Genomic DNA, 22,236 nt, shown 5'->3' on the forward strand with positions numbered 1-22,236 from the left:
GCTAAAAATTAATCTTTAATATCTCAGAAAGCAAAGCAGCACTAACGGAGCACTAACCATTCAGACTAGTTGCTTTAATTTTGGAAGTGGGTGGGGTGTCAGCTTCACTCAGCTCAGCAGCAACCGTACCCTATGTTTTTTTATTTTTTTTTATTTTTTGAATTTTTTCAAAGAAACTGCCCTACCTTGTTGAAGCATGCACATAAAACTTTAATGGATCCTTTGGGGTTGTGTGGTGGTCCATCTGTGGGTTAATGTGTGATCTCCACAAGTAATTATTCAGATTGGGTTTCTGGAGAATTTCAAGACTCTGTCAATACTTTGATTATAAGAGCTTGTCTAAGATGTTTACTGCGTTTTTTTACTTCCAGTAGAAGCAGTGTTTCTAACATCGCATTAATTTTTGCATTGACAGGTGACCTTCGAGCAACACAAGGAAAATCTGTCCCGCATGTTCCGTCAGTACCAGCAGCAGGAGTCTACAAGCTCTCAAAGCACAATTAGAACGGTCTCTGGTCTCAGCCAAAGTGCAGAAACTACAAAATGTGTTAATGGGCCACCCGGAGAAGAAATGGCAACCTCGACTGTCATTGAGCTTAAAGTGGACAAACTGTCTCAGAAATCCTTTGACTCAGCAACTAGTCCCACTATCACCTCTGGGCCACTGGAGGTTGAGGAGGATAGAGGCCAAACATCCATCACTGTGTCCAACATTCTGGCCAGAACCGAGGATGAAGAGCAGAAGGCGGCAAAAGAGGAGGAGTCTTCCAAAGGTCCCTCAAATGTTGAAAAAGAAATTGAAGCTGCTCTGATACAAAAAACTAATACAGAGGAAAAGACTGAAGACTTTAAGAATGAAAACACAGTGACTGAGGTAGCGGCTGAGAAAAGCAATGATGATGAAACTACAGAAAGCAGCCAATCAGTGACAGCTGATATTAAGACGGAGGAAGTGGAAGGAGACTCGGCAATGCCCCCAGGTGATGATGCACACACAGATGATGAAAGATCAGTTGAGGACACCAAAAGAGAATCATCAGTCTCAGCTACAGAAGATGTTTTAAATGAAAAAGTTCCAGAAAAAGTAGACATGCCACACCAAATGTCCCCTGAGCCTGTAGCTTCTCTGGATAACAGTGTTGTTGGAGGAACTTCTGTCTTCAATGAAGGCTTGGCTGATGTACCGTCTGTTGGTGACCAGGTCCATCCTAGTGATTCAGATGACAGTCAAGAGTCCTCTTATATTTCTGCTGCTACTGGAGAGGAAGGGGAAGTAGTAAAAAATGAACAAGATACACATCATGATGACGATGAAGGGGAAACGAATGATCACCAAGAACAGGAGTCGAGAATGGAAAATGAAACCGAAATGCAGGATGTTGAATTAAATGAAAATGAAGAAAGTAAATCTGAGGAGAAACCAGTGTCTTGTTTGGACAGTCAAGCTCCTCGAGCTGAAATGCCTGAGGAAAATATCACAGAATCACCCAAAGAAAAAGTTAGTGACCACCAGTCTTCCTCCAAAACTGAAGGTGCTTTTGAAGACACGCAGTCCTCTGATGCTCAAACACCCTCTTCAGTCCAAGATGCTGTTGCAGCTTCAGACTCCACCTCCCTAAACCAGCCTACAGAGACCAGTGGGAACAGTGAAGGGAAGACCCCAGCTGGGGACTCTGATAACACCACCATTATCTCCAGCTCTGACACCCCAAAGAAAACAAATTCTGTCAGCAAGACCAAAGAGATCAAAATTGCCCGACTAGACGTGTCCAATGTGGCCTTGGACACGGAGAGACTTGAACTGAAGGAGACTTGTACTACAGTACGCATCTGTTTTCTGTTTCCAGACCTAAAATGTCCATTCTCCTGAGCTCACTCTATTTTAAGGGTTTTGTTGGTGTATATTTGCAGGAAACAAGCCAAGGCCAAGCATCAGTAGTATCATCAGCAGCAGGAGAAGCTGGAAGTACTTCAGGCCAACCTAGAGAGAGCAGCACACCAGCTCCTCGCTCCACTATGTTCCGTATTCCAGAGTTCCGTTGGTCCCACATGCATCAGCGCCTCCTGACTGACCTACTGTTTTCTGTTGAGACAGACATCCAGGCTTGGAGGAGGTAGGAAGACCACACATTAACAAATTATAGTAATTAAAGGAATGAAAATGTTTTATGAGTTGTCGAGAGATCCAGTTCAGCTATTCGTGTTTTGTTGTTTCTTTTGAAATCAAGTGTTGTGATTTCCAGGAGTTATGGGAAAGTAAGATAGACTAGAGAACAACAGTTTTCTTGAAATGGTTACACTGGTATTCACTTGTGAACATTAATACAATCTAAAACCATTGCATGTGAGGAATATGTGTCACTTTAGAATATCACTAATTTTATTGCATTTTTTAAATTACATTTTTGAATTCTGTTTATTGTATTAGTGACTCAATCCAGCAAAACAAACTAATTTAAAAGGTAACAGATCATTTTAATATTTGGTTTATTTACAAATGAGCCATGAGCTGTTGGCTTTCAGTAACTGTGGTCCCCTGAGCAGTTTAGATGACTAGCCCCGTCTCAGATTAAGCAACGTGAAGCTATTTCCCAATCTGACATGCCTTTTTTATCAACACCACTTTTAGTGAGTGATTCTATTACCATTTTATATTTTGACATCTTGAAATATGTCTGCAAGTTTTATAAATACAAAAAATGTACAGATTTCAATATTTGCTGATGGAACTTCTTAAATATGTATATCTCTCTTAATTAATCTTTTATTAATCCTCTGGGATTAATAACGTATCTATCAGTCTGTCTAGCTCTCTGTCTGTCTCTGTCTGTCTGTGTAGCTCTCTAGCTAGTTCTCTAGTTAGCTCTCTCTATGAATCTATTTCTCTATCTATATGAATCTATGAATCTATATCTATTAATCTAGCTCTCCATTTATGAATCTGTGAATCTATAAATCTATCTATGAATCTATAAATCTATCTATGAATCTATCTTTATATGAATCTATATCTATGAATCTTATCTATCTATGAATCTATGAATCTATCTCTATATGAATCTATGAATCTATATCTATGAATCTATATATCTATATCTATGAATCTATATTTATGAATCTTATCTCTATCTATGAATCTGTCTAGTTCTATCTATGAATCTTTATCTATGCATCTATCATTCTATGAATGAATGCCTGTTTTTGTCAAATAAAGTAATAAACTCTAGCTACACACCTTGTTGCATTAAAAGCAGTGACACATATTATTAATAAGCACTATCAGTTATTTATGCAACAGATGGTGCATCTGATTTCATACTTTTGATTCGGTATCAATAATTAGTTCATCAGTCTCAAGAATAAAACGCGTTCTCTAACGTGTACAAAAGCGTGCAGGACACATAATTTGAGCATTTAAAAAAGTTAATAAATTATTTCTATAAATATGAATGTAAGACACAATGCATCAACAATTATAATTAGCTCTATGTTGCTTCATCCATTCTTTCATTATGGAGCTGAGCAAATAAATCCTGCTATTGTTTAGGGTAATTTAAAGGTTGAATGCTGTTCATGTTTTGTATTTTTAGAAAATGAATCTTTTTGTCTTTTACCTTTTAGTCACTCTTCAAAGACGGTCCTGGACTTTGTGAACAGCAGTGAGAATGTTGTGTTTGTGCACAACAGTATACATCTCATCTCCCAGGTGGTGGACAATCTCATCATGGCTTGTGGAGGCATTCTACCTCAGCTGTCTGCTGCCACATCTTCCACTGTGAGTCCCTTATTGCTTGCTGCGTGCTGCTTGTGCTGTGTGTACGTGGCCGATGGCCCGGGTCAAGAGAAGTTATCAATCCACCCTGACCTTTCCCAATCACATTAGACTGCAGTTAGCTGCCTCCTAACAATGTTAGTTTGTTTCTGTCTTGGCTGACCTCAGAGGCTGCAACGACTCTGTCTGTGACCTGACCAGCCTGTCTCACAAATGGGTCAATTCTGATGTAATTCAGTTACCTTCAGCTTTGTGTGACCTCTAACTAAATTTAAAACTGAATGTAAAAAATTGCACTTGTACATCATTGTTGCGAAACAGTGTGAGCAATCCTTGTTGTTTTTTCTGTAGAATTAGTTGTAATTAATATGTCAAGTTCCTGAGTGGACGTTAATAGTGTGAATGTTTATGAAGCATTTACACTATTGTGATCCATTTTTCTTCGCTACGTTTTTTTTTTTTAAGCATGATTCTCGTCCCGCAGTTTTCAAGCTATTTTAACAAATCTTATATCAAAACGTTCAGCTCTTGACTTTTGGTATTGGTGCAGCCTTAGCTTTTTGAAATATTTAGCCTTTTATGCCATTTTTTGTCTCATGGAAAATGAATTGATCTCATTTTAGATTCTTCAAATCTGGATCTGTTTACAACCTTTTACGGCTTCTTTCACATTTTGTTCTGGTTCAGCTTCTTTCAGCTTCCTTGTGCAAATTTAAACTTTTTTCAGCTACTTTCAACTAATTTCAGCTGTTTTTCAGCTGTTTACACTCCTTTCAACTTCTTTTTAACTAAATTTTTGTGCATCTTCTAACTTTTTTCAGCTTGTTATGCTCATTTCAGCTTATTTATGCAAGTTTCAGCTTTTTCTGCTATTTCAGCTACTATATAGCTCTTTTATGTTAATTTAAACTTTTTTTCAGCTGATTATACATTTTTCACACTCATTTAAACTTTTTTCAGCCTAATTCAGCAAAAAATATGCTCTTTTCACTTCCTTCTGGTGATTTAAGCTTCTTTCTGCTTTTTTAGATACTTTTCAGCTGTTTTTTTTGTTGTTGTTGCTAATTTGAGCTTTTTTCATATCATTTCCACTTTTTTGTGCTCATTTCTTCTTTCAACCGTGTTCTTTTTGCGTTCTTCTATTATTTTAAGCCTTTTCAAGAATTTTTATTTTTTTTAGCTAATTTCAGCTGTTTTCAGATAAATTAAAGTTTTTGTGGTAATTTCTGCTACTTTCAGCCTAATTAACTTCTTTCTGCTAATTTCAGCTTGTTATGCAGCTTTTTTATGCTAGTTTCAGCGTTTTTTGCCATTTCAGCTACTTTTAGCTGTTTTGTGCTAAATTTAACTTTTTCAGCTAATGCCACATTTTTTAGCTCATTTCAGCTCCTTCCACTTCTTTCTGGTAGTTGAAGCTTCTATCTTTTTCAGCAATTTTTTTGTTGTTGCTATTTTCAGCCCTTTTTAAAACCAATTTCCTAATTGTTGTGCTTATTTCAGCTTATTTAAACCTAAATCAGCAAATATGCTCATTCTTCTGCTAACTGGCTTGTTCTTCTTTCTCAGCAAAATTTCTGCATGGTTTTAGCTCATTTCAGCTGTTTTTCAGTAGGGATGCATGATATTATCGGCATGGTATCGCTATCGACTGATATTAGCGATAAACTTAGATGTCCAACATGGGCCATTCCATCAAAATAACTCACAGATATAAAAGGCGCTGTTTATTTAAATATACTGTATATTATATATTTATATAGTGTTAAATAATTTTCAGTCCCCTTTTTGCCATCTGCATTTGGTAGCAGGCCAAATTGACAAAGACCATGCAGAATAATGTAGTATTTTAATTCCACAGCAGAAAAAACTATGCAGTCTCTAAATATTTCTATGGGAAGAATATCTTTATTAGTATCGGTTATCGGCCAAATAAGTTTTAACATATTGGCATATCGGATATCGGCCAAAAATCCAATATCGTGCATCCCTATTTTTCAACAAGTTCTTTAGCAATAAGCATTCACACTGCATTTTTACAGGAAATGCAACTTCGCTAGTTTAATGTTAAATTCCTATGCAGAATAACCAAACTGACTTGTACTTGGAATGAAAGTTTGCTGCATAAAAAAATACCCATTTGTTTTACAGTCTTGCATTTTATGCATTACTTACTGTAGATATTTTTGTTCTTTGTCTGCCAGCATGAACTAGAAAATATTGAACCATCCCAAGGTTTGCCGGTGGAAGCTTCAATCACCTTCTTGCAGCGTCTCATTAACCTCGCAGACGTTCTCATCTTTGCCAGCTCCCTCAACTTCACAGAGATCGAAGCTGAGAAGAACATGTCATCGGGTGGGATCCTGCGACAGTGTCTTCGTTTGGGTAAGAACATTACTTATTCAAAATTGTAAACTATTGTAGTTTATTTTAACTACTTTTGTCTTGTAATTCTTCTCCAAATATCTTAATTAATTATATTAAACCAGCAAAAGAAGAGAGGGAATCAATTGGACCTCATGAGCAAAATAAAATTCATTTTAAATTTTATTTGCTTATAAACTTTTGTTGCCCCTTTAAGCTAAAAATGCACATTAAATGTGAAAAACATAAAAATGCTGTTAAAAGATGAATCTGGAAAAGTCACAAGAGAATATAATAAAGATAAACAAAACTTTAAGATGAGAAGTATAACTCCTGAGTTTATATACGTTTAACATTTCTCCTTCATATTTCCTCTTATATTACTGTTTGTTATTGCCCACCGCTGAAGGTTTTGTCCCGGCGTGTGTGGTTGTTTCTAGTGTTAGCAAATTCTCTCATCCCCCACAGAACAGATTTGAATGAAACTATCAGAAAGTAATCATTTGAAATACGTCCACAACTGTTTAAAGGTTTGGAGTCACCCTAATTTAGGTTAGCTGCCATAGGTGATTTAATTTTAGCCAAAATAAAAATATATATAACTTATCAGTTTGACAGATGTAGAGCACATTTCTATCTTTTGGTAGCTTAGTCGTCTTCAACACACACCGAGTGCTAACTCATTTCATGAGCTCTCAATATTGCATGAGACTGTGCATCATTTGAAAGACCCCCCCCCCCCCCCCCCCCCAACATCCCAAACTACTACAACTCCATCATTTCTCAGCATAAGATGATCTCGGTCTAAAACTCTTGAATAAAGCTGCTGCAATATGGATTTCTTCACAAAATGCACAGCCTTTAATTTTCCCTCACATGCTCCTTTTTCCCCACTCTTTGTTTCAGTCTTATTGATTTTTTTTCATCAGAACATCAAGAAATCTTGGATATTAGCCTCACATTTTTTTAACTTAAACGTTTTTTCTTGTTTCTGCCTTCTTCCTCTCAATTTGCAGCTTAACGCAGCCCTTTTTATTCTTCTCATATCAGCTCTGTGCCATCATGGTGTTATAACCCCACTGCGTGGCAACACTTTACAATGGCTGCTAGTATGATGTAGTGAGTTGTCCATAATACTTTTGGCTGTACCGTCTTGCTGTGTAGCCAGAAGTGATGTTCTGCTCTTCGTTCCAGGCTATTAAAGTTTCCTTGGACCGCAATGAAAGCTTGACGTCACAATCAAATATAAAATACATGTATACAGTAGTCCCTTGTTTATCGCAGAGAATCTGTATATTGAAGCCCTGCGATTAGTGAAAAACCACGAAGTAGGAATAGTAGTACAAGCAGTAAATAGTAGTTTTTATATATATGTGTGTGTATGTATGTATGTGTGTGTATGTATGTATGTGTGTGTGTGTATGTATGTGTGTGTGTGTATGTGTGTGTGTGTGTGTGTGTGTGTATGTATGTGTGTGTGTGTATGTATGTGTGTGTGTGCATGTATGTGTGTGTGTATGTATGTGTGTGTGTGTGTATGTATGCGTGTGTGTGTGTATGTATATATGTATGCGTGTGTATGTATATGTATGCGTGTGTATGTATATGTATGCGTGTGTGTGTGTATGTATATATGTATGCGTGTGTATGTATATGTATGCGTGTGTGTGTGTGTATGTATATGTGTGTGTATGTGTATGTATATGTGTATGCATGTGTGTGTATATATGTATGCGTGTGTGTGTATGTGTATGTAATTTATTATTTTTTAGGAGTTTTAAACCCTTCCCACACTCTTGCAATATTTTAAACAATGTTTCTAAACTCTAAACGCTCTAAAAGAGCGCAGCATGTCATGATTTCAGTTCTCTGCCTCCTCTCAGCCACTTGCAAACGTTCTTGGCCACGTCCACTTCTCCGCTCTGCACGGACAGCTGATCAGCTGCAGCAGGAAGTTATCCTGCAGTATGGGCTGCACAAAGGTGCAGCAAGTGCTAAATAATTTAAATACTTAATTTTAAATAAAAATTCCATGCTGATCATGTGGCTCATCTAGGCCTGTCACAGTAAACAATAAATCAATTAATCGCACGATAAATTAAAATTATCGACCTTATTTTCATTTATTGGCTTTATCATTTCTTTGTGTCTTTTTCTACTGAAGACACTGGATGACAAAAGACTCGACTCCAGTGCTCTTCACTGACCCCTCCCTTTCTCTTTTCTCTTTAAAATCCATTTTAACCGTCCTAAATCTTTTTTTTTTGATTGTTAAAAGCAGCTAAGCTGAGAAGCTAAGCTACGAGATAAGCTAACAGGCCGATCGCGGGGGGGGAAAAAACCTCCTTCTTGTCCATGCTCCAAAATTCACGATTGAAACCCGTGCCTTTGTGTAAAAAGTTTTTCTCTGCAAAAAGAAGCGGAGAACTTGTTTACTGATTAAAATTTTTTTTTTTAATTAAAAGCTGTGTGAAAAATGCTATGCTGAAGAGCTCAAACCACACAGAGTGTCCGCCATTTTGAGAACTGAAGAGAGACAGCCCATGTCATGTCAAGGGGCTTCCCTCCCATTTTTCTTGAAGATCCACGCTGTTCGCTCCCTCACTATCCATCCTTCGTTTCAGTCTTGTACTGCCATCTGGTGGTTGAAAAAAGGTACTACGTGCAAAACAAATGAACAAACATTTCTTCTTAAATTTGACTAATTACTAATTATTGTCAAATTTCAAACAATATTATCGTTTATCACAATAATTTCCGAGACAATTAATCGCCCAGCAAAATTTGTTATCATGACAGGCATAGGCTCATCCATTAATCAGCCAATTGTGTGTCATGTCCAATCTTATTTTGAAAAAAACCACGATAGAGCGAGTCTGCGATAAACAAACCACAAAGTAGCGAGGGACCATTGTACTCTAAATATACAGTATTTTTCAGACTACAAGACACACTTAAACTCCTTTTAATTTTCTTAAAAATTGATAGTGAACCTTATGTATTAATTCTGGTTGTACTTACTGACCTCAAACCGATTTTATGTTATTATTGTGAATGAGTTGAATAAAGTTTGACTTATCTGACTGTTTTGCTTTGCTTAACGCGTCTTATAATCCAGTGTGACTTATAGTCCAAAATATACAGTATTGAAGGTGTGTGTGTGTGTGTATATATACACACATTAGAAAGTTTTTGTGGTGGATACAATAAGGATAAATGTGTAAAAACAAAATTTTAAAGCAACACATACACACACACACACCCTCGCTGCGCTTTATTCATTTTTTTGTTAACGGCAATGCTGTTGACCAATTAAAAAAATGCTTTTTACGTAACCGTGCATGGACTTTTTGGCTGCAGTAACATTTACCAACAAAAGCGCCTTCACAGTACCAACTTATTATCCAGAGACGCCCGTGTTTTCTCGGATTACATCGCTGCTGCGAGGGATTTGCTGTACACGTTTTAGAAAGCAGCCTGTATGAAATGAATATTTGATGAGGTATGCGTTCCCCATCGCAGCCACCTAATCTGATTTAGGAAAACTAACAAGATTTTGGCGTCCCCCCCCCTCCTCCCCCACTCTCATTTTATAAATGGTTGTATGAAAGAGTGGTCTTAATGGAAAAAGCAAGCCCATTTTCCAAACAGAATAATTCCCCTCTTCGTAATCTTAATGCGGCAGAGTTAGCATTTGTCAGTTGTCAAGTGCACACAGCAGTGGGTGGGGGGGTTCTGGGGAGGGGCTGGAGAGAGAAGCAGTCCATTAAACTACAAATGGTGAGCATGTCATTTCTGAACCCTTCTAAAGTTGTCGGGCAATAAGATATTTTTCTGCGGCGAAGGACTCGTCTTGTTGCCTACTCAGCGTGTGCACACCCCAGCAGTGTCATTTGTTATGCGAGCTGCACACGGCGGGTGTGATTCAGGAGAATGCCCCCGCACAATAACCTTGGGAGGAGAGGTGGAGCAGGGAAGAGTGAGCGGTGCTGCCAGAGTTGGCCAAAGCACTGACCTTGTCATGGCCCCACTTTTTCTCTTTTTTTTTTGTCGCTCGCAGCTGATTCCTTTCTTGTCTTTTCGCTTCACATTTTGGATTCTCATCTCTTTCGCTGCTTTTGAAGTATAGAAGCAGAAATACAAAGAGTTTAACTTTAGTGCACGTTTCTCCGATGTGACTTTGTCTAGCGTGTAAAATGCGTCCTTTTCCTTTCCTCTTTAGTGTGCGCTATAGCCGTGAGGAACTGTCTGGAGTGTCAGCACGCCCAGTTTAAGCATGAAGGTTCAGCACGAAGCTTCACCGTCATGCCCAGCACTGTACTGGGAACAGCCATGTCTGCCACTGCCCAGGCAAGTCATTAAGAAATTGTCTTAAAAAAATGCTGGTTTGAATTGGTGTCAAGTTTTGCCTATTAAATATAATATTTCAAGGTTTGTAAATAAACTCATCCTTATTGTGCTTGCTCATCTCTTGTATAACACAACTGGACATAATTAAAAACTTGTGTCTGTGTTTTTATATATATAATTAAGTAAACTTTATTTATATAGCACTGTTCATAGATAAAATCACAAAGTGCTTTACAGCAATACAGAAACAGGCTTGAAATTAAACAAAAACTACAAGAACAGCTGATAAAAACAGTAAATAAAACATTTAATTAAAAGCTTGTCTGAATAAAAATGTCTTAAGCTGTTTTTTAAAGGAATCAACAGACGGCCACATGAAGAGACAGGGGCAGGGCATTCCACATTCTGGGGGCTACGGCCTGAAAGGATGGGTCACCCCGAGTTTTAAACCGTGTCTTAGGGACCTATAGGAGGTTCAGCACTGAAGACAGAAGGGTGATGGCTGGAGAATAAGGAGGCAACATTTCAGTGATGTACTGGGGGGCCTGTCCATTTAAAGCTCAAAAAGTAAAGACTAAAAATTTAAAATTAATTCTAAATTCAACAGGCAGCCATTGTAGAGAAGATAAAACCAGTGTCATGTGAGATCTTCTATTAGTTCCTGTTAAAAGCCTTGCAGCAGCATTCTGGATCAAATGGAGATGAGCGACAGCAGATTTTTAAAATAATGTAAAAAGGGAATTAGAATAATCTAAACGAGACTAGATAAAACCATGAATTATCATCTCCAGGTCAGATTCGGATAACATTGCCCTCAATTTTGATATGTTTCTCAGATGATTAAAGCAACTTTTTACCAGAAGCTTTGAATGTTTGTCCAAGGACACAGACTGGTCGAACAGAACACCAAGGTTTCTGAGGCTCTGCTGAGAAGAGGAGCCCAGAGAACCGAGGTGTTGCATGATCCAAGGAACTTTCTGTTCAGGAGCAATGATCAGTGTTTCAGCCTTGTTAGAATTTAACTGAAGGCAGTTGTTAGCTAGCCACGCCTTTTAATATGGTAAACACAATTTAGTAATTCAGCCAACTTGTGTAAGTCTGAATCATAGGAAGGGACAGTACAGTTGAATGTCATCAGCATACAAAAATAGTAAGACACATAACTGAAGCTACTGATAATCTTTCCAAGGGGGCTGATGTATAGAAGGAACAGAATAGGACCTAAGACTGAACCCTGAGGAACACCATTCAATAACAGAGTGATCTTAGACTGTATGTTATTCACAAACATGAACAAGGTTATCTTGCTCAGATAAGAGGAAAACCACTTAAGAACAGTTCCACAAATTCCCAACATTTTTGCAATGTAACAGAAATTTGTGATCGACTGTGTCAACATTGATGACAGATCCAATAAAATCAATGCACTGTACCTATCGTGTGTGTGTGTGTATGTATATATATATATATATATATATATATATATATATATATATATATATATATATATACACACATGCACATTTTATTTTATTCATTTTATTACATTTAACAGTGAACCACAAGCAGCCTTGCCCCTTTGTCCTCCTGTCTAGCAGCAGTAGCAGCTGACTGTTATTGTATTAGCTCATGTCTTATTATGTTACTGCACACTGTGCTATTTGTTACACAAGACTAAGCTGTTTGTCATTTCCCCCTTGATTTGATACAGTGACTTCCAGTAAAGTCCTGTTGTTCTTCCCTGAACTGGGTGCTAAAGCTAATTTATAATGCAGTGGCTGTATAAAAGCCCTCGTGTTAAGGACTCAATGTCTGGAGGGGTAGCTTCACTTAACTGTTAAATTTTACGCTACACTACCAATTTATGTTCATGGATTGATGCAATAGATATTTGCAGTATACATTTGATGTGTTAATGGACTGATTTTCATATTTGTATTCAGAGTCCTGTCGATGTAGTGACAGGTGGCGTGTCCCCAGTCAGAGACTTGGACCGGCTCCTTCAAGACATGGACATTAACCGCCTCAGAGCAGTTGTTTTCAGAGATATTGTGAGTTGTACAGGAAAGACATACCTATAATGTACACAAACCTGCTCCTCTCATTTTAGATACTTTGTAAAAGAAGACATTACCAGACTGTTTTAGTGTATTTTGTTTGTTTCAGGAGGACAGTAAGCAGGCTCAGTTTCTGGCTCTTGCAGTCGTCTATTTCATCTCTGTCCTCATGGTGTCAAAGTATCGAGACATATTGGAGCCGCACAATGACAAGAGACACCCTCAGCGTTCACAGTCTTCAAGGAGTACAGGTATGCAGAAGTTTATTATTGCCCACTGCCCAAGATGAAGACAGAATGTTTTTGTCATTGTCTGTGTATGCATTTAAAACCAACGTGTCAATGAATAAATGAATGTGCACTTATAAGAAGTTTGTCATTTCCTTTAGCCAAAAGTAGAAGATAATGCTTCTGTCTGTGTTTGTGTGTCTGCATTAGTCTATTATCAAAAATACATCCTGAACAAGTGGACAGATTTGAAATACACTAGGAATTAAACTATCAGAAAAAAAATCTACAGCTGATTACTTTTGAAGTCTGTTCTATTCAAGATGGCCACCATAGTAAAGCCACCTTAGCGAGCACAGAAAAGACAATAACTGAGCCATTATTACATATATTACACTCTAATTTGATGTTGCAGTAGATGAAACTCCTCAACACGTTCTCTAAGCACCAACTGATTGATCAAGATCTGTTTTTAAACTTTGTCATTAACATTAACAACTCTGTCTATTAGCAAAAACAAATTCATGAGCCGCTGGATGAATATTATCGTAACCTTCAGACAACAGTCATCAGGTTTATATATATCGGTACAATTGGATACATTTATTAGTCATCTCATTACAAAATGGCCACCACAACCAGTTGACCATGGGGCACACCAAAATGTCTCTAAACAAGCCAATTTTACAGGTAAAATTTCATGTAGTAGTAGCCAAACTTTGTCCCCATTATATCCTTGCATGAGATCATTGCCTTAAACCAGTGCTTCTCAATTATTTTCTATTACACCCCCCCCCCCCCCAGGAAGTTGTAAACATTTTGCGCCCCCCCCTCCCAACTCTCCGCCACGACTGTAAACAGTATCATTTGTCTATAAAATTGTTATAATGTAGATGAACAGATGCTGAGATATATTCATCAATTAAAACGGATTCTTCATTTTTCTGGACTGAATAAAACGTGCATTGAATTTAATGAAATGTAACGTGAGACGTCATTTATCTTTGACCCATCAAAATGAATGTGGTCATTTATTTTACAGAATCAAAGTTTAACATCAAACATTTACATTAATTTGGCAAAATATGAAAATAACAACATCATTAATCAGCGAGCTGTACAATTATGATCAATTATCCACACGGCGGTGGATGAGAACTTTGCTTCAGACATTTCTAAAAATTATCTGTAATGATTTTAGCAGATAGGAGAGTTTAAAGATGGAAAGATGGAGTTTAAAGGAAGTAAAAGATGGTGTGTGAGGGGGAGTGTTGACCAGAACCGACACTCTCCATTCGAACCCAGCTTTTCCTCGGTACGCTCGGTAGTAAACTTGACTCGTTACCTCTCTGAAGATGAATCAGCAGATACGGAGTTCCAGTTAACTCTACCTGTCCAGCGTCTCCATAGGATGGCTGTGACTCGTCCGAAGTAGTGACGAGATTCCGTCCGACACAAGCTCACCTCAGCAAGTGGACTTCACATGAGTGGAGTCCTTCAGAAGTTCCACTCAGAGGTGGAAGATGTTATAATCCAAACTCGGAAGAGCCTTATCATGGCTGGACTTCTGTTCTCCCAAACGACTGGAGCTGCAAACTCTCCAGCCGACTCCAACGGCAACTCACAGAACAACGACTTCACAGAACTGCGAACATCTCAGAACTGCCACTTCACCGAACTGAGAGAACTAGGAAGTACCGGCATTTAAAGGGCTCTATTTCCGGTATATTTGAGCGTTCCTGATTGGTCAATATCAACCAGACAGGGGTGTGGTTTGTGACGTAAGAGGTTACTAGAAGTCAGAAAACAGCAAGAATGTTATTGAACAGATTAAAACTGTTCTCAGAGACAGAGAGAGTTTTGTTTTGGCGAGTTTGGAGAAACAGGTGCCAACTCCTCTGTTTACGTCTGAGAGGATTTTAAAACAAGACAGTTGTTCCAACACATGTCTGCTTCGACTCCGACCTTGGACAAAACTTACACTTGCTCATTCAAAGACAGCAAATCAGAAAATGCATGATTACTCTGTAACAGGCCTTAACATGAATTCTAACTTTGCATGAGGATTAAAAAAATCATTACACTATTTCACAGTTAATAAAATTGATTAGTTCATTGCAACATCTAAAATGGTTTGAACTAAGACACTTTGATTATCAACATTTGTAAAATAGTAATGATAATAGAAAAGAGAGTGTTCTTTCACTTGAATTTTCAAGAAAGAAAGTCTCAGGATGGGTGAACCTGTATTTCTGGATTCAAATCAATGAAATGACAGTTTCTGTCCCACAAGGTTCTTAAGGTCAAGGGTTTTGACCTTAGGCTTAGTTTTGACATCAGGTCAAGTTCACTACAATAAGTACACCTCTGCATAACATTGTCCTTATTAACTTAAAAAAATAATGGATATAGATCAACTTACAACAAAGAATAACTTTAAAACATTGTTTTAGTCTGTAACAGAAACTAATTAAAGTGCATCAATTTGCCTGAAAAAAAAAATCAATCCTTATTTCAACTGTAAACATTTTTGACCGTTTGATACTGAAAAAATAATTAAATATAATCAATAAATAATAATTAATTCAAATTGATCAGCAACATTTTAACTCAGGAGTGTTATAGAAAACACTTTGACCTGCAAAACAAAATGTCACAGCTGCAGAGGGGCGTACACGATTCAAGCATGGCTCCCAAAACGTCAAGGCAGTCATATTAGTTCATAACTTTATTATTAGTAAGACTGAGCGTATTGATCCAAGCAAACAGTTGCCAGATCGCACCCTGACAAAATGAGAATGTTGCAAAAAACCAAACAAAAAAAACTACTCCCTGCAGCAAAAAAAGCATGTTCCCCGGGGTCACACACGCCCCCAAAGAGGTGCGCCCCACTATTTGAGAAGGACTGCTTTAAACCTTTGTGTTAACTGTTTTCTGGGGTTCCTCTCCCAGAAAATTTTTAATAAAATGGATTGATTTCCTGCATTTTGGTGCATTTTAATGGGTTGTTAAACAGCTATGTGCTTGTAAAAAAAAAAAAAAAATTAATTAAAAAATAAAATGCGGACCCCCAAACACCAGCTTGTAGACCCCCTGGAGATCCAGGGACCCTAGTTTGAGAACCACTGCTGTAAATTATCTCAGGAACTTTAGGACAAATTTTAATATAACTTTCAGGAAATGATTTACAACTGATTTACGTTTTGGAGTCAGTCCAATTCAAGATGGCTGCCACAGCTAGACTTTTCTGTTTTTTACCTTTAAAATGTGAAGAATCAAAACAAGACTCCAGTACCTGAATATCTTTCATCTACTGGAACTTTTAAAGAAATCCATTCTTTTTCTTTGCTAGCTTTTTTTTTTCTGGGTTGCGGAGGAGCCTGTTTCCATCTTTAACCGTCACTGTGCAAGAGGCGTGCACGTCCACACAGAAACAAACGAGTCGAGCAACATTTCACACTCCCACTTACACTTCGGAACAATTTAAAAACCTATATAAATAAAATATCTAACAACATTTTGAGAAGTATTTTAAATTGTTACCTCGTTTCCCTCAGTTTTAACCACCTCATGAATCTTTGTGGCTCTGTGCTGTAACAAAATCATTTTACCGTGACTTTATGACTCATATTTGTCACCGTTATCTGTGTTTTTAGACAGCGATGTTGTTTCTGGTGGCGCTGAGGTAGAAAACGGCTTCTCTCTGAGACGCTATGATTCTGGTCTCAGTGAGGACCACACCTCGGCTGCAGCAAGCGAGGCGGATCTGTCATCCTCTGGCGTAATTCATGGTCCAGACGCCATCTCTGAAGCCCTGTCTACGCTGTCGTCCGAGGTCAGACCCGCTCCGTCTGACTCAAAGGGCAAGAATGTGAAAGACATTTTACGCAGCCTTGTCAGCACCCAGTCTGATGATTTCACGGTAGACCCGAGTCTGCTGCCACCAGCGTTCCTCGGACTTGTGGATGATGTGGCCCGAGACTCATCCCTTCAATTTCGCTCTTTTGATAGGTATGAACATTTACACCAGCATACATACAGTTCAGTGTGTTATGTTTTGCACTACACCTTGCTGACCGTGGGGAAATAAGTTGGGGGTGGGGGCCCTATTTATTGAGACCTGACAGGTTTGTCATCCTCTGAAAACCCAACTGACACAAAGTTGACAATCGGATGCCATTTTTCCAACATACCTGCAGAGGACGTTTGAAAGTGAGACCTTGAAGTCATCTCGGTTTGTATCCTCAGAGGAGGCCTTGGTGGATCTTTCAACATATTCTGTAACAAACACTTTTATGCCAAGGAGCCGTAGTTTTTTTCTTTGAACTCCCACTGTTCATTCTTTTAAGCAAAAATGTACTGAGATAAAGGGATATATGGAGATCTTTGGAAAAACAGGAGACTTAAACACCAAGCTCAAAGGCAGCTGCTTGTTTTCATGTGATGTTTAAAAGCTCTCTTTTCCCTCCTTTGCATCGCCCTGTCAAACATTCACAAAGCATCTTCCACTTTTCCTGAAAAACAAATAAAAGAAGAGAATAGTTTGCATTACCTGTGATGGTACGGGCTGAACAGTCAGAAGGCTTCAAAGACAGCAGGGTTCTGAAGTCTCAGACAAGCCCAGGTGAGAGAAGACAGCTACTGGTCTGGTTTCTATTTAGAAGCATTGGTTCTTAGACATTTTGCACACGGCAGAGAGCAGGTTTCTGGGTAAAGAGGAAGGGAAAAGTGAGATGGAAGGAGGGGGTGAGGAGGAGATGGGATTCAAATCAGAGTTCTCATGTTGTGAAGAAAATGCTACGTTTTTCTTTCTCTCACTCACAAACACAGTTGGACAACAGGCCGCCGACTGTGGGAATTCCTTAGCATTTCAGCGATGGCGTGCCGTTATCTGCGGAATGCTTTGTCAGGTCTCGGGATGCTCCTCATATCAGGGGGATTAGACTGGCTCCTGTCCGCTGAGCGCACTCAGTAGGAAGAGAGGACGACAGGAGAGCTGGAGAGCGTAGACTAACAGCTCACTCCACGTCCACAGGAACCTCTTCCTGCAGAGAGCAAACCTGATTTCTGCTCCTTTTTACAAAAAAATAAATGAAAACTTGATCTACACGCATAATATTAATAATTTTATTATGAAAAAAATTGACAATCTACTTTTTTCAGCTTAATAAATTCTAACTTAAGACGATGTAATGCATTTATGTAGGGTAGCTTACTAATAAAACTGAACGATTAAGGTTTTACACCATCAACATGGTACATGGTACCTTTTTAGATTGTATACCTGGATTATTGAGCATGGACTTTGTTGTTTTCAACCAGTTTGACATGACTGTCAACAAGGAAGAGGGCCGGCAATGGAGGAGGGGGCGTACCAAAGAGACCATCTTAACACCAACCAAACTGGTTTGTTCCACTTTGGAGTAAGCTGTTGGGGGAAGAATCAGTTTTGTTGTGTGTTTCCTTGACTGATGAAGCGTTCCGGATCAAAGGCGAAATGTTCCAGCACAAAAAAAGAAACTGTCCAGGTGACCTGACTGAAAAATGTTGGATTGTAGACCTGGATTATTGAGCATGGACTTTGTTGGTACCTTTTTAGATTATTATTATTTTTTTTTTGTATACGCATTATTAAATGTTTGTTTATGATTTCATTCTTATCCCTTAAAATTTTTTTGATTACTATGTAATAAGTTAATCAAAAAGTGGTTTTGATACTTTTTTGGCGGCTAACATTACTTCAGAAATGTTCTTTGTCACTGGATATGCATCTACAACAGACTCAATTTTGAAGTTAAACTGATTCAAAGTGGCTGTTGCAGCTATTCAACCTTAGAAAACACAAACGTGGCCATAACAGTCAGTTTTACACTTATTGAGCTAAATTTTGATGTAGTAGCTGAGAGCCATTTCCAGCACATGCTGAGTGCTAACAGATGGCACACTTTTTTTTGTTTAATACTTTGACAAGCAAGGCAGCAGGTAATATGTTTTCTTTCATGAAATGCATTTAAAAAAATAAAATAAAATTGTGGGATATGGTCTGGAAATGGCTGCATACAGTTGATATGCAGAGTTGTATGTGCATGCTTTTATGTTGCAAAATCATGATCATATTAGAGGTCAGTTGATAAGATTAGAAATATATATTTTTATTGCCAATGTCAATCTTTACAAATCTGGGTAGCAAATATACAGATCGATCCTTCCTTCCTTCCTTGCTTGCTTGCTTCCTTCCTTCCTTCCTTGCTTCCTTCCTTCCTTGCTTGCTTGCTCGCTCGCTCGCTCCCTCCCAAGCAATCACTGTGCAAGAGGCGGGGGACACCCTGGACAGGTCTCCAGTCCATCACAGGGACACATGGTGACAAATGAGACAAACAAACATTCATTCACACCTCGGGATAATTTAGAGTTACCAATCAGTCTAACATGCATGTTTTTTGGTCTGTGGGAGGAAACAGAAGTACCCGGAGAAAACCCACGCATGCACGGAGAGAACATACAAACGCCACCCAGAAAGACCTCCAAGCCAGGATTTGATCCGGCAACCTTCTCGCTGAGAGGCGGCAGCTCTACCACCTGTGCCACCGTGCCGCCCTCGATATACGGCAGTGGTTCCCAACCCTAGTCCCTGAGAAACACCATCCTGCATGTTTTAGTTGTTTCCCTGCTCCAACACACCTGATTCAGTGATTTAATTACTTCATGTTCTGCAGAAGCCTGTTTATGATCCATTAATTAAAATCAGGTGTGTCAGAGCAGAGAAACAACTAAAACATGCAGGATGGTGTTCCTCAAGGACCAGTGTTGGGAACCCCTGATATACAGTACCATTTTTTCAAAACATTTCTAATATTTTCTCATTTCAACTTTATCCAATATTTATTTTTTTTACCAACATTTTTACAATTGCTTTGCAAAAATCAACATACAGTGGGGAGAACAAGTATTTGATACACTGTTGATTTTTCAGGTTTTCCCACTTGCAAAGCTTGTAGATGACTGTAATTTTTATCATAGGTACTCTTCAACTGTGAGTGATGAAATCTAAACCAAAAATCCAGAAAAATACAATGTATGATTTTTAAATAATTAATTTCCATTTTATTGTGTGAAATAAGTATTTGATCATCTATCAACCAGTAAGAATTTTGGCTCTCACAGACATGTTAGTTCTTCTTTAAGAAGCCCTCCTGTTCTCCACTCATTACCTGTATTAACTGCACCTGTTTGGACTCGTGACCTGTATAAAAGACACCTGTCCACACACTCAATCAATCAGAATCCAGCATCTCCACAATGCCCAAGCCCAGAGAGCTGTGTAAGGACATCAGGGATAAAATTGTAGACCTGCACAAGGCTGGGATGGGCTACAGGACAATAGGCAAGCAGCTTGGTGAGAAGGCAACAACAGTTGGTGCAATTATTAGAAAATGGAAGAAATACAAAATAACGGAAAATCTCCCTCGGTCTGGGGCGCCATGCAAGATCTCACCTCGTGGAGCATCATTGATCTTGAGGAAGGTGAGGAATGAGCCCAGAACTACACGGCAGGACCTGGTCAATGACCTGAATAGAGCTGGGACCACAGTCTCAAAGAAAACAATCAGTAACACTCTATGCCGTCAAGGATTAAAATCCTGCAGTGCACGCGAGGTGCCCTTCCTCAAGCCAACGCATGTCAAAGCCCGTCTGAAGTTTGCAAATGACCATCTGAATGATCCAGAGAAGGAATGGGAGAAGGTCATGTGGTCTGATGAGACAAAAATATAACTTTTTGGTTTAAACTCCACTCGTCATGTTTGGAGGAAGAAGAATGATGAGTACAACCCCAAGAACACCATCCCAACCGTGAAGCATGGCGGTGGAAACATCATTCTTTAAGGATGCTTTTCTGCAAAGGGGACAGGACGACTGCACCATATTGTGGGAAGGATGGATGGGGCCATGTATCGTGAGATTTTGGCCAACAACCTCCTTCCCTCAGTAAGAGCACTGAAGATGGGTCGTGGCTGGGTCTTCCAGCATGATAACGACCCAAAACACACAGCCAGGGCTACTAAAGAGTGGCTCCGTAGGAAACATCTTAAGGTCCTGGAGTGGCCTAGCCAGTCTCCAGACCTGAATCCCATAGAAAATCTTTGGAGGGAGCTTAAAGTCCGTGTGGCCCAGCGACAGCCCCGAAACCTGAAGGCTCTGGAGGAGATCTGTATGGAGGAGTGGGCCAAAATCCCTGCTGCAGTGTATGCAAACCTGGTCAAGAACTACAGGAAACGTCTGATCTCTGTAATTGCAAACAAAGGTTTCTGTACCAAATATTAAGTTTCATTTTTCTGGTGTATCAAATACTTGTTTCACACAATAAAATGGAAATTAATTATTTAAAAATCATACATTGTATTTTTCTGGATTTTTGTTTTAGATTCCATCACTCACAGTTGAAGAGTACCTATGATAAAAATTACAGTCATCTACAAGCTTTGCAAGTGGGAAAACCTGAAAAATCAACAGTCTATCAAATACTTGTTCTCCCCACTGTATATTTAACTACTTTTTCCACAATAACTTTTACACTTAAAAATAATACATAAAAGAACATTCTCACCTAAAATTGCAGACTTCAGTGAACTGGTTGTTTCTTCATCTTATTTTTTTATGTGTTAATTGATTAAGTATGCACAGTCATGGAAGATTGCCAATTTCTTTTAAGGTTAAGTTTTCAAAATTGGCTGTCGATCGATTGAACGGTCAACTACTGACTTGTGTGCTGTTGAATGGAAAAAACTTAGCTTATATTTTGTGCTTTAGTAAAGGCATACCTATGATGTGGCTCATTAAACCGTCTTCTTTTGATTGTGAGGTTTTGCACAATTATAATTCAAGTTGGTCATTTTGTACAAACAAAACAAAACAAAAAAGGACATATTTTAAAAGCCAAATGCACTAAATGTTGCTTTGTCTTTGCTTCATCAGTGGTCCAGCCAGATTCAAACCAATGTACTTTTTTGGACAGTTTTAGTGATAAAATGTTAAGTGTTTCAGCACCTAATCAAAGTCCGTTTTTCCCGCTCAGATTTCCGAAGGTTCACTTGTCAAGTCTCACTGTCAAAGCCGTGTAACTTGCCGCCTTAAATTTGTTCTCAGTTTACAGCTTTTTAATAAACACGCTGCCTCTTCTACACTTACCAGTTGCCTTTTGACACGTGTAGATAAATTCCAATCGTGTCTATTATGTATATGTATATCAGCGCTCAGCATCTCCCACTAACCACTAAGTCTTCCAGTGACACCGGTCCAAACCAGAGCTGACATTCTACACTGACATCTCCTGTCAAAACATGGCAACTTTCAGCCTGCGCAGAGAGCTGGATTTATGAGAGCGATGCATGAAAAACGCAAGGATCTACCAGATAAAAACTGGGGGTGGGTCACAGGGGTGAAGTATCCAAACTGATTTATTTACAAGTGG

General features: G+C 38.7%; 1 protein-coding gene across 1 annotated transcript in view; it reads left to right on the forward strand.

The window, feature by feature from the left end:
• Nucleotides 1-22,236, forward strand: part of lrba (LPS responsive beige-like anchor protein) — a 312,704-nt gene that overhangs the window by 64,202 nt on the left and 226,266 nt on the right. Inside the window, exons 22-29 of the mRNA XM_037689844.1 lie at nucleotides 416-1,822; nucleotides 1,912-2,114; nucleotides 3,622-3,775; nucleotides 5,974-6,154; nucleotides 10,356-10,483; nucleotides 12,427-12,534; nucleotides 12,650-12,791; nucleotides 16,424-16,778. Of these exons, the coding sequence (XP_037545772.1) occupies nucleotides 416-1,822; nucleotides 1,912-2,114; nucleotides 3,622-3,775; nucleotides 5,974-6,154; nucleotides 10,356-10,483; nucleotides 12,427-12,534; nucleotides 12,650-12,791; nucleotides 16,424-16,778 (2,678 nt within the window). The remainder of the gene's footprint in view (nucleotides 1-415; nucleotides 1,823-1,911; nucleotides 2,115-3,621; nucleotides 3,776-5,973; nucleotides 6,155-10,355; nucleotides 10,484-12,426; nucleotides 12,535-12,649; nucleotides 12,792-16,423; nucleotides 16,779-22,236) is intronic.

Source organism: Nematolebias whitei, chromosome 16, assembly GCF_014905685.2.
Source record: "Nematolebias whitei isolate Nwh7 chromosome 16, NemWhi1, whole genome shotgun sequence".
Classification (NCBI taxonomy): domain Eukaryota; kingdom Metazoa; phylum Chordata; class Actinopteri; order Cyprinodontiformes; family Rivulidae; genus Nematolebias; species Nematolebias whitei.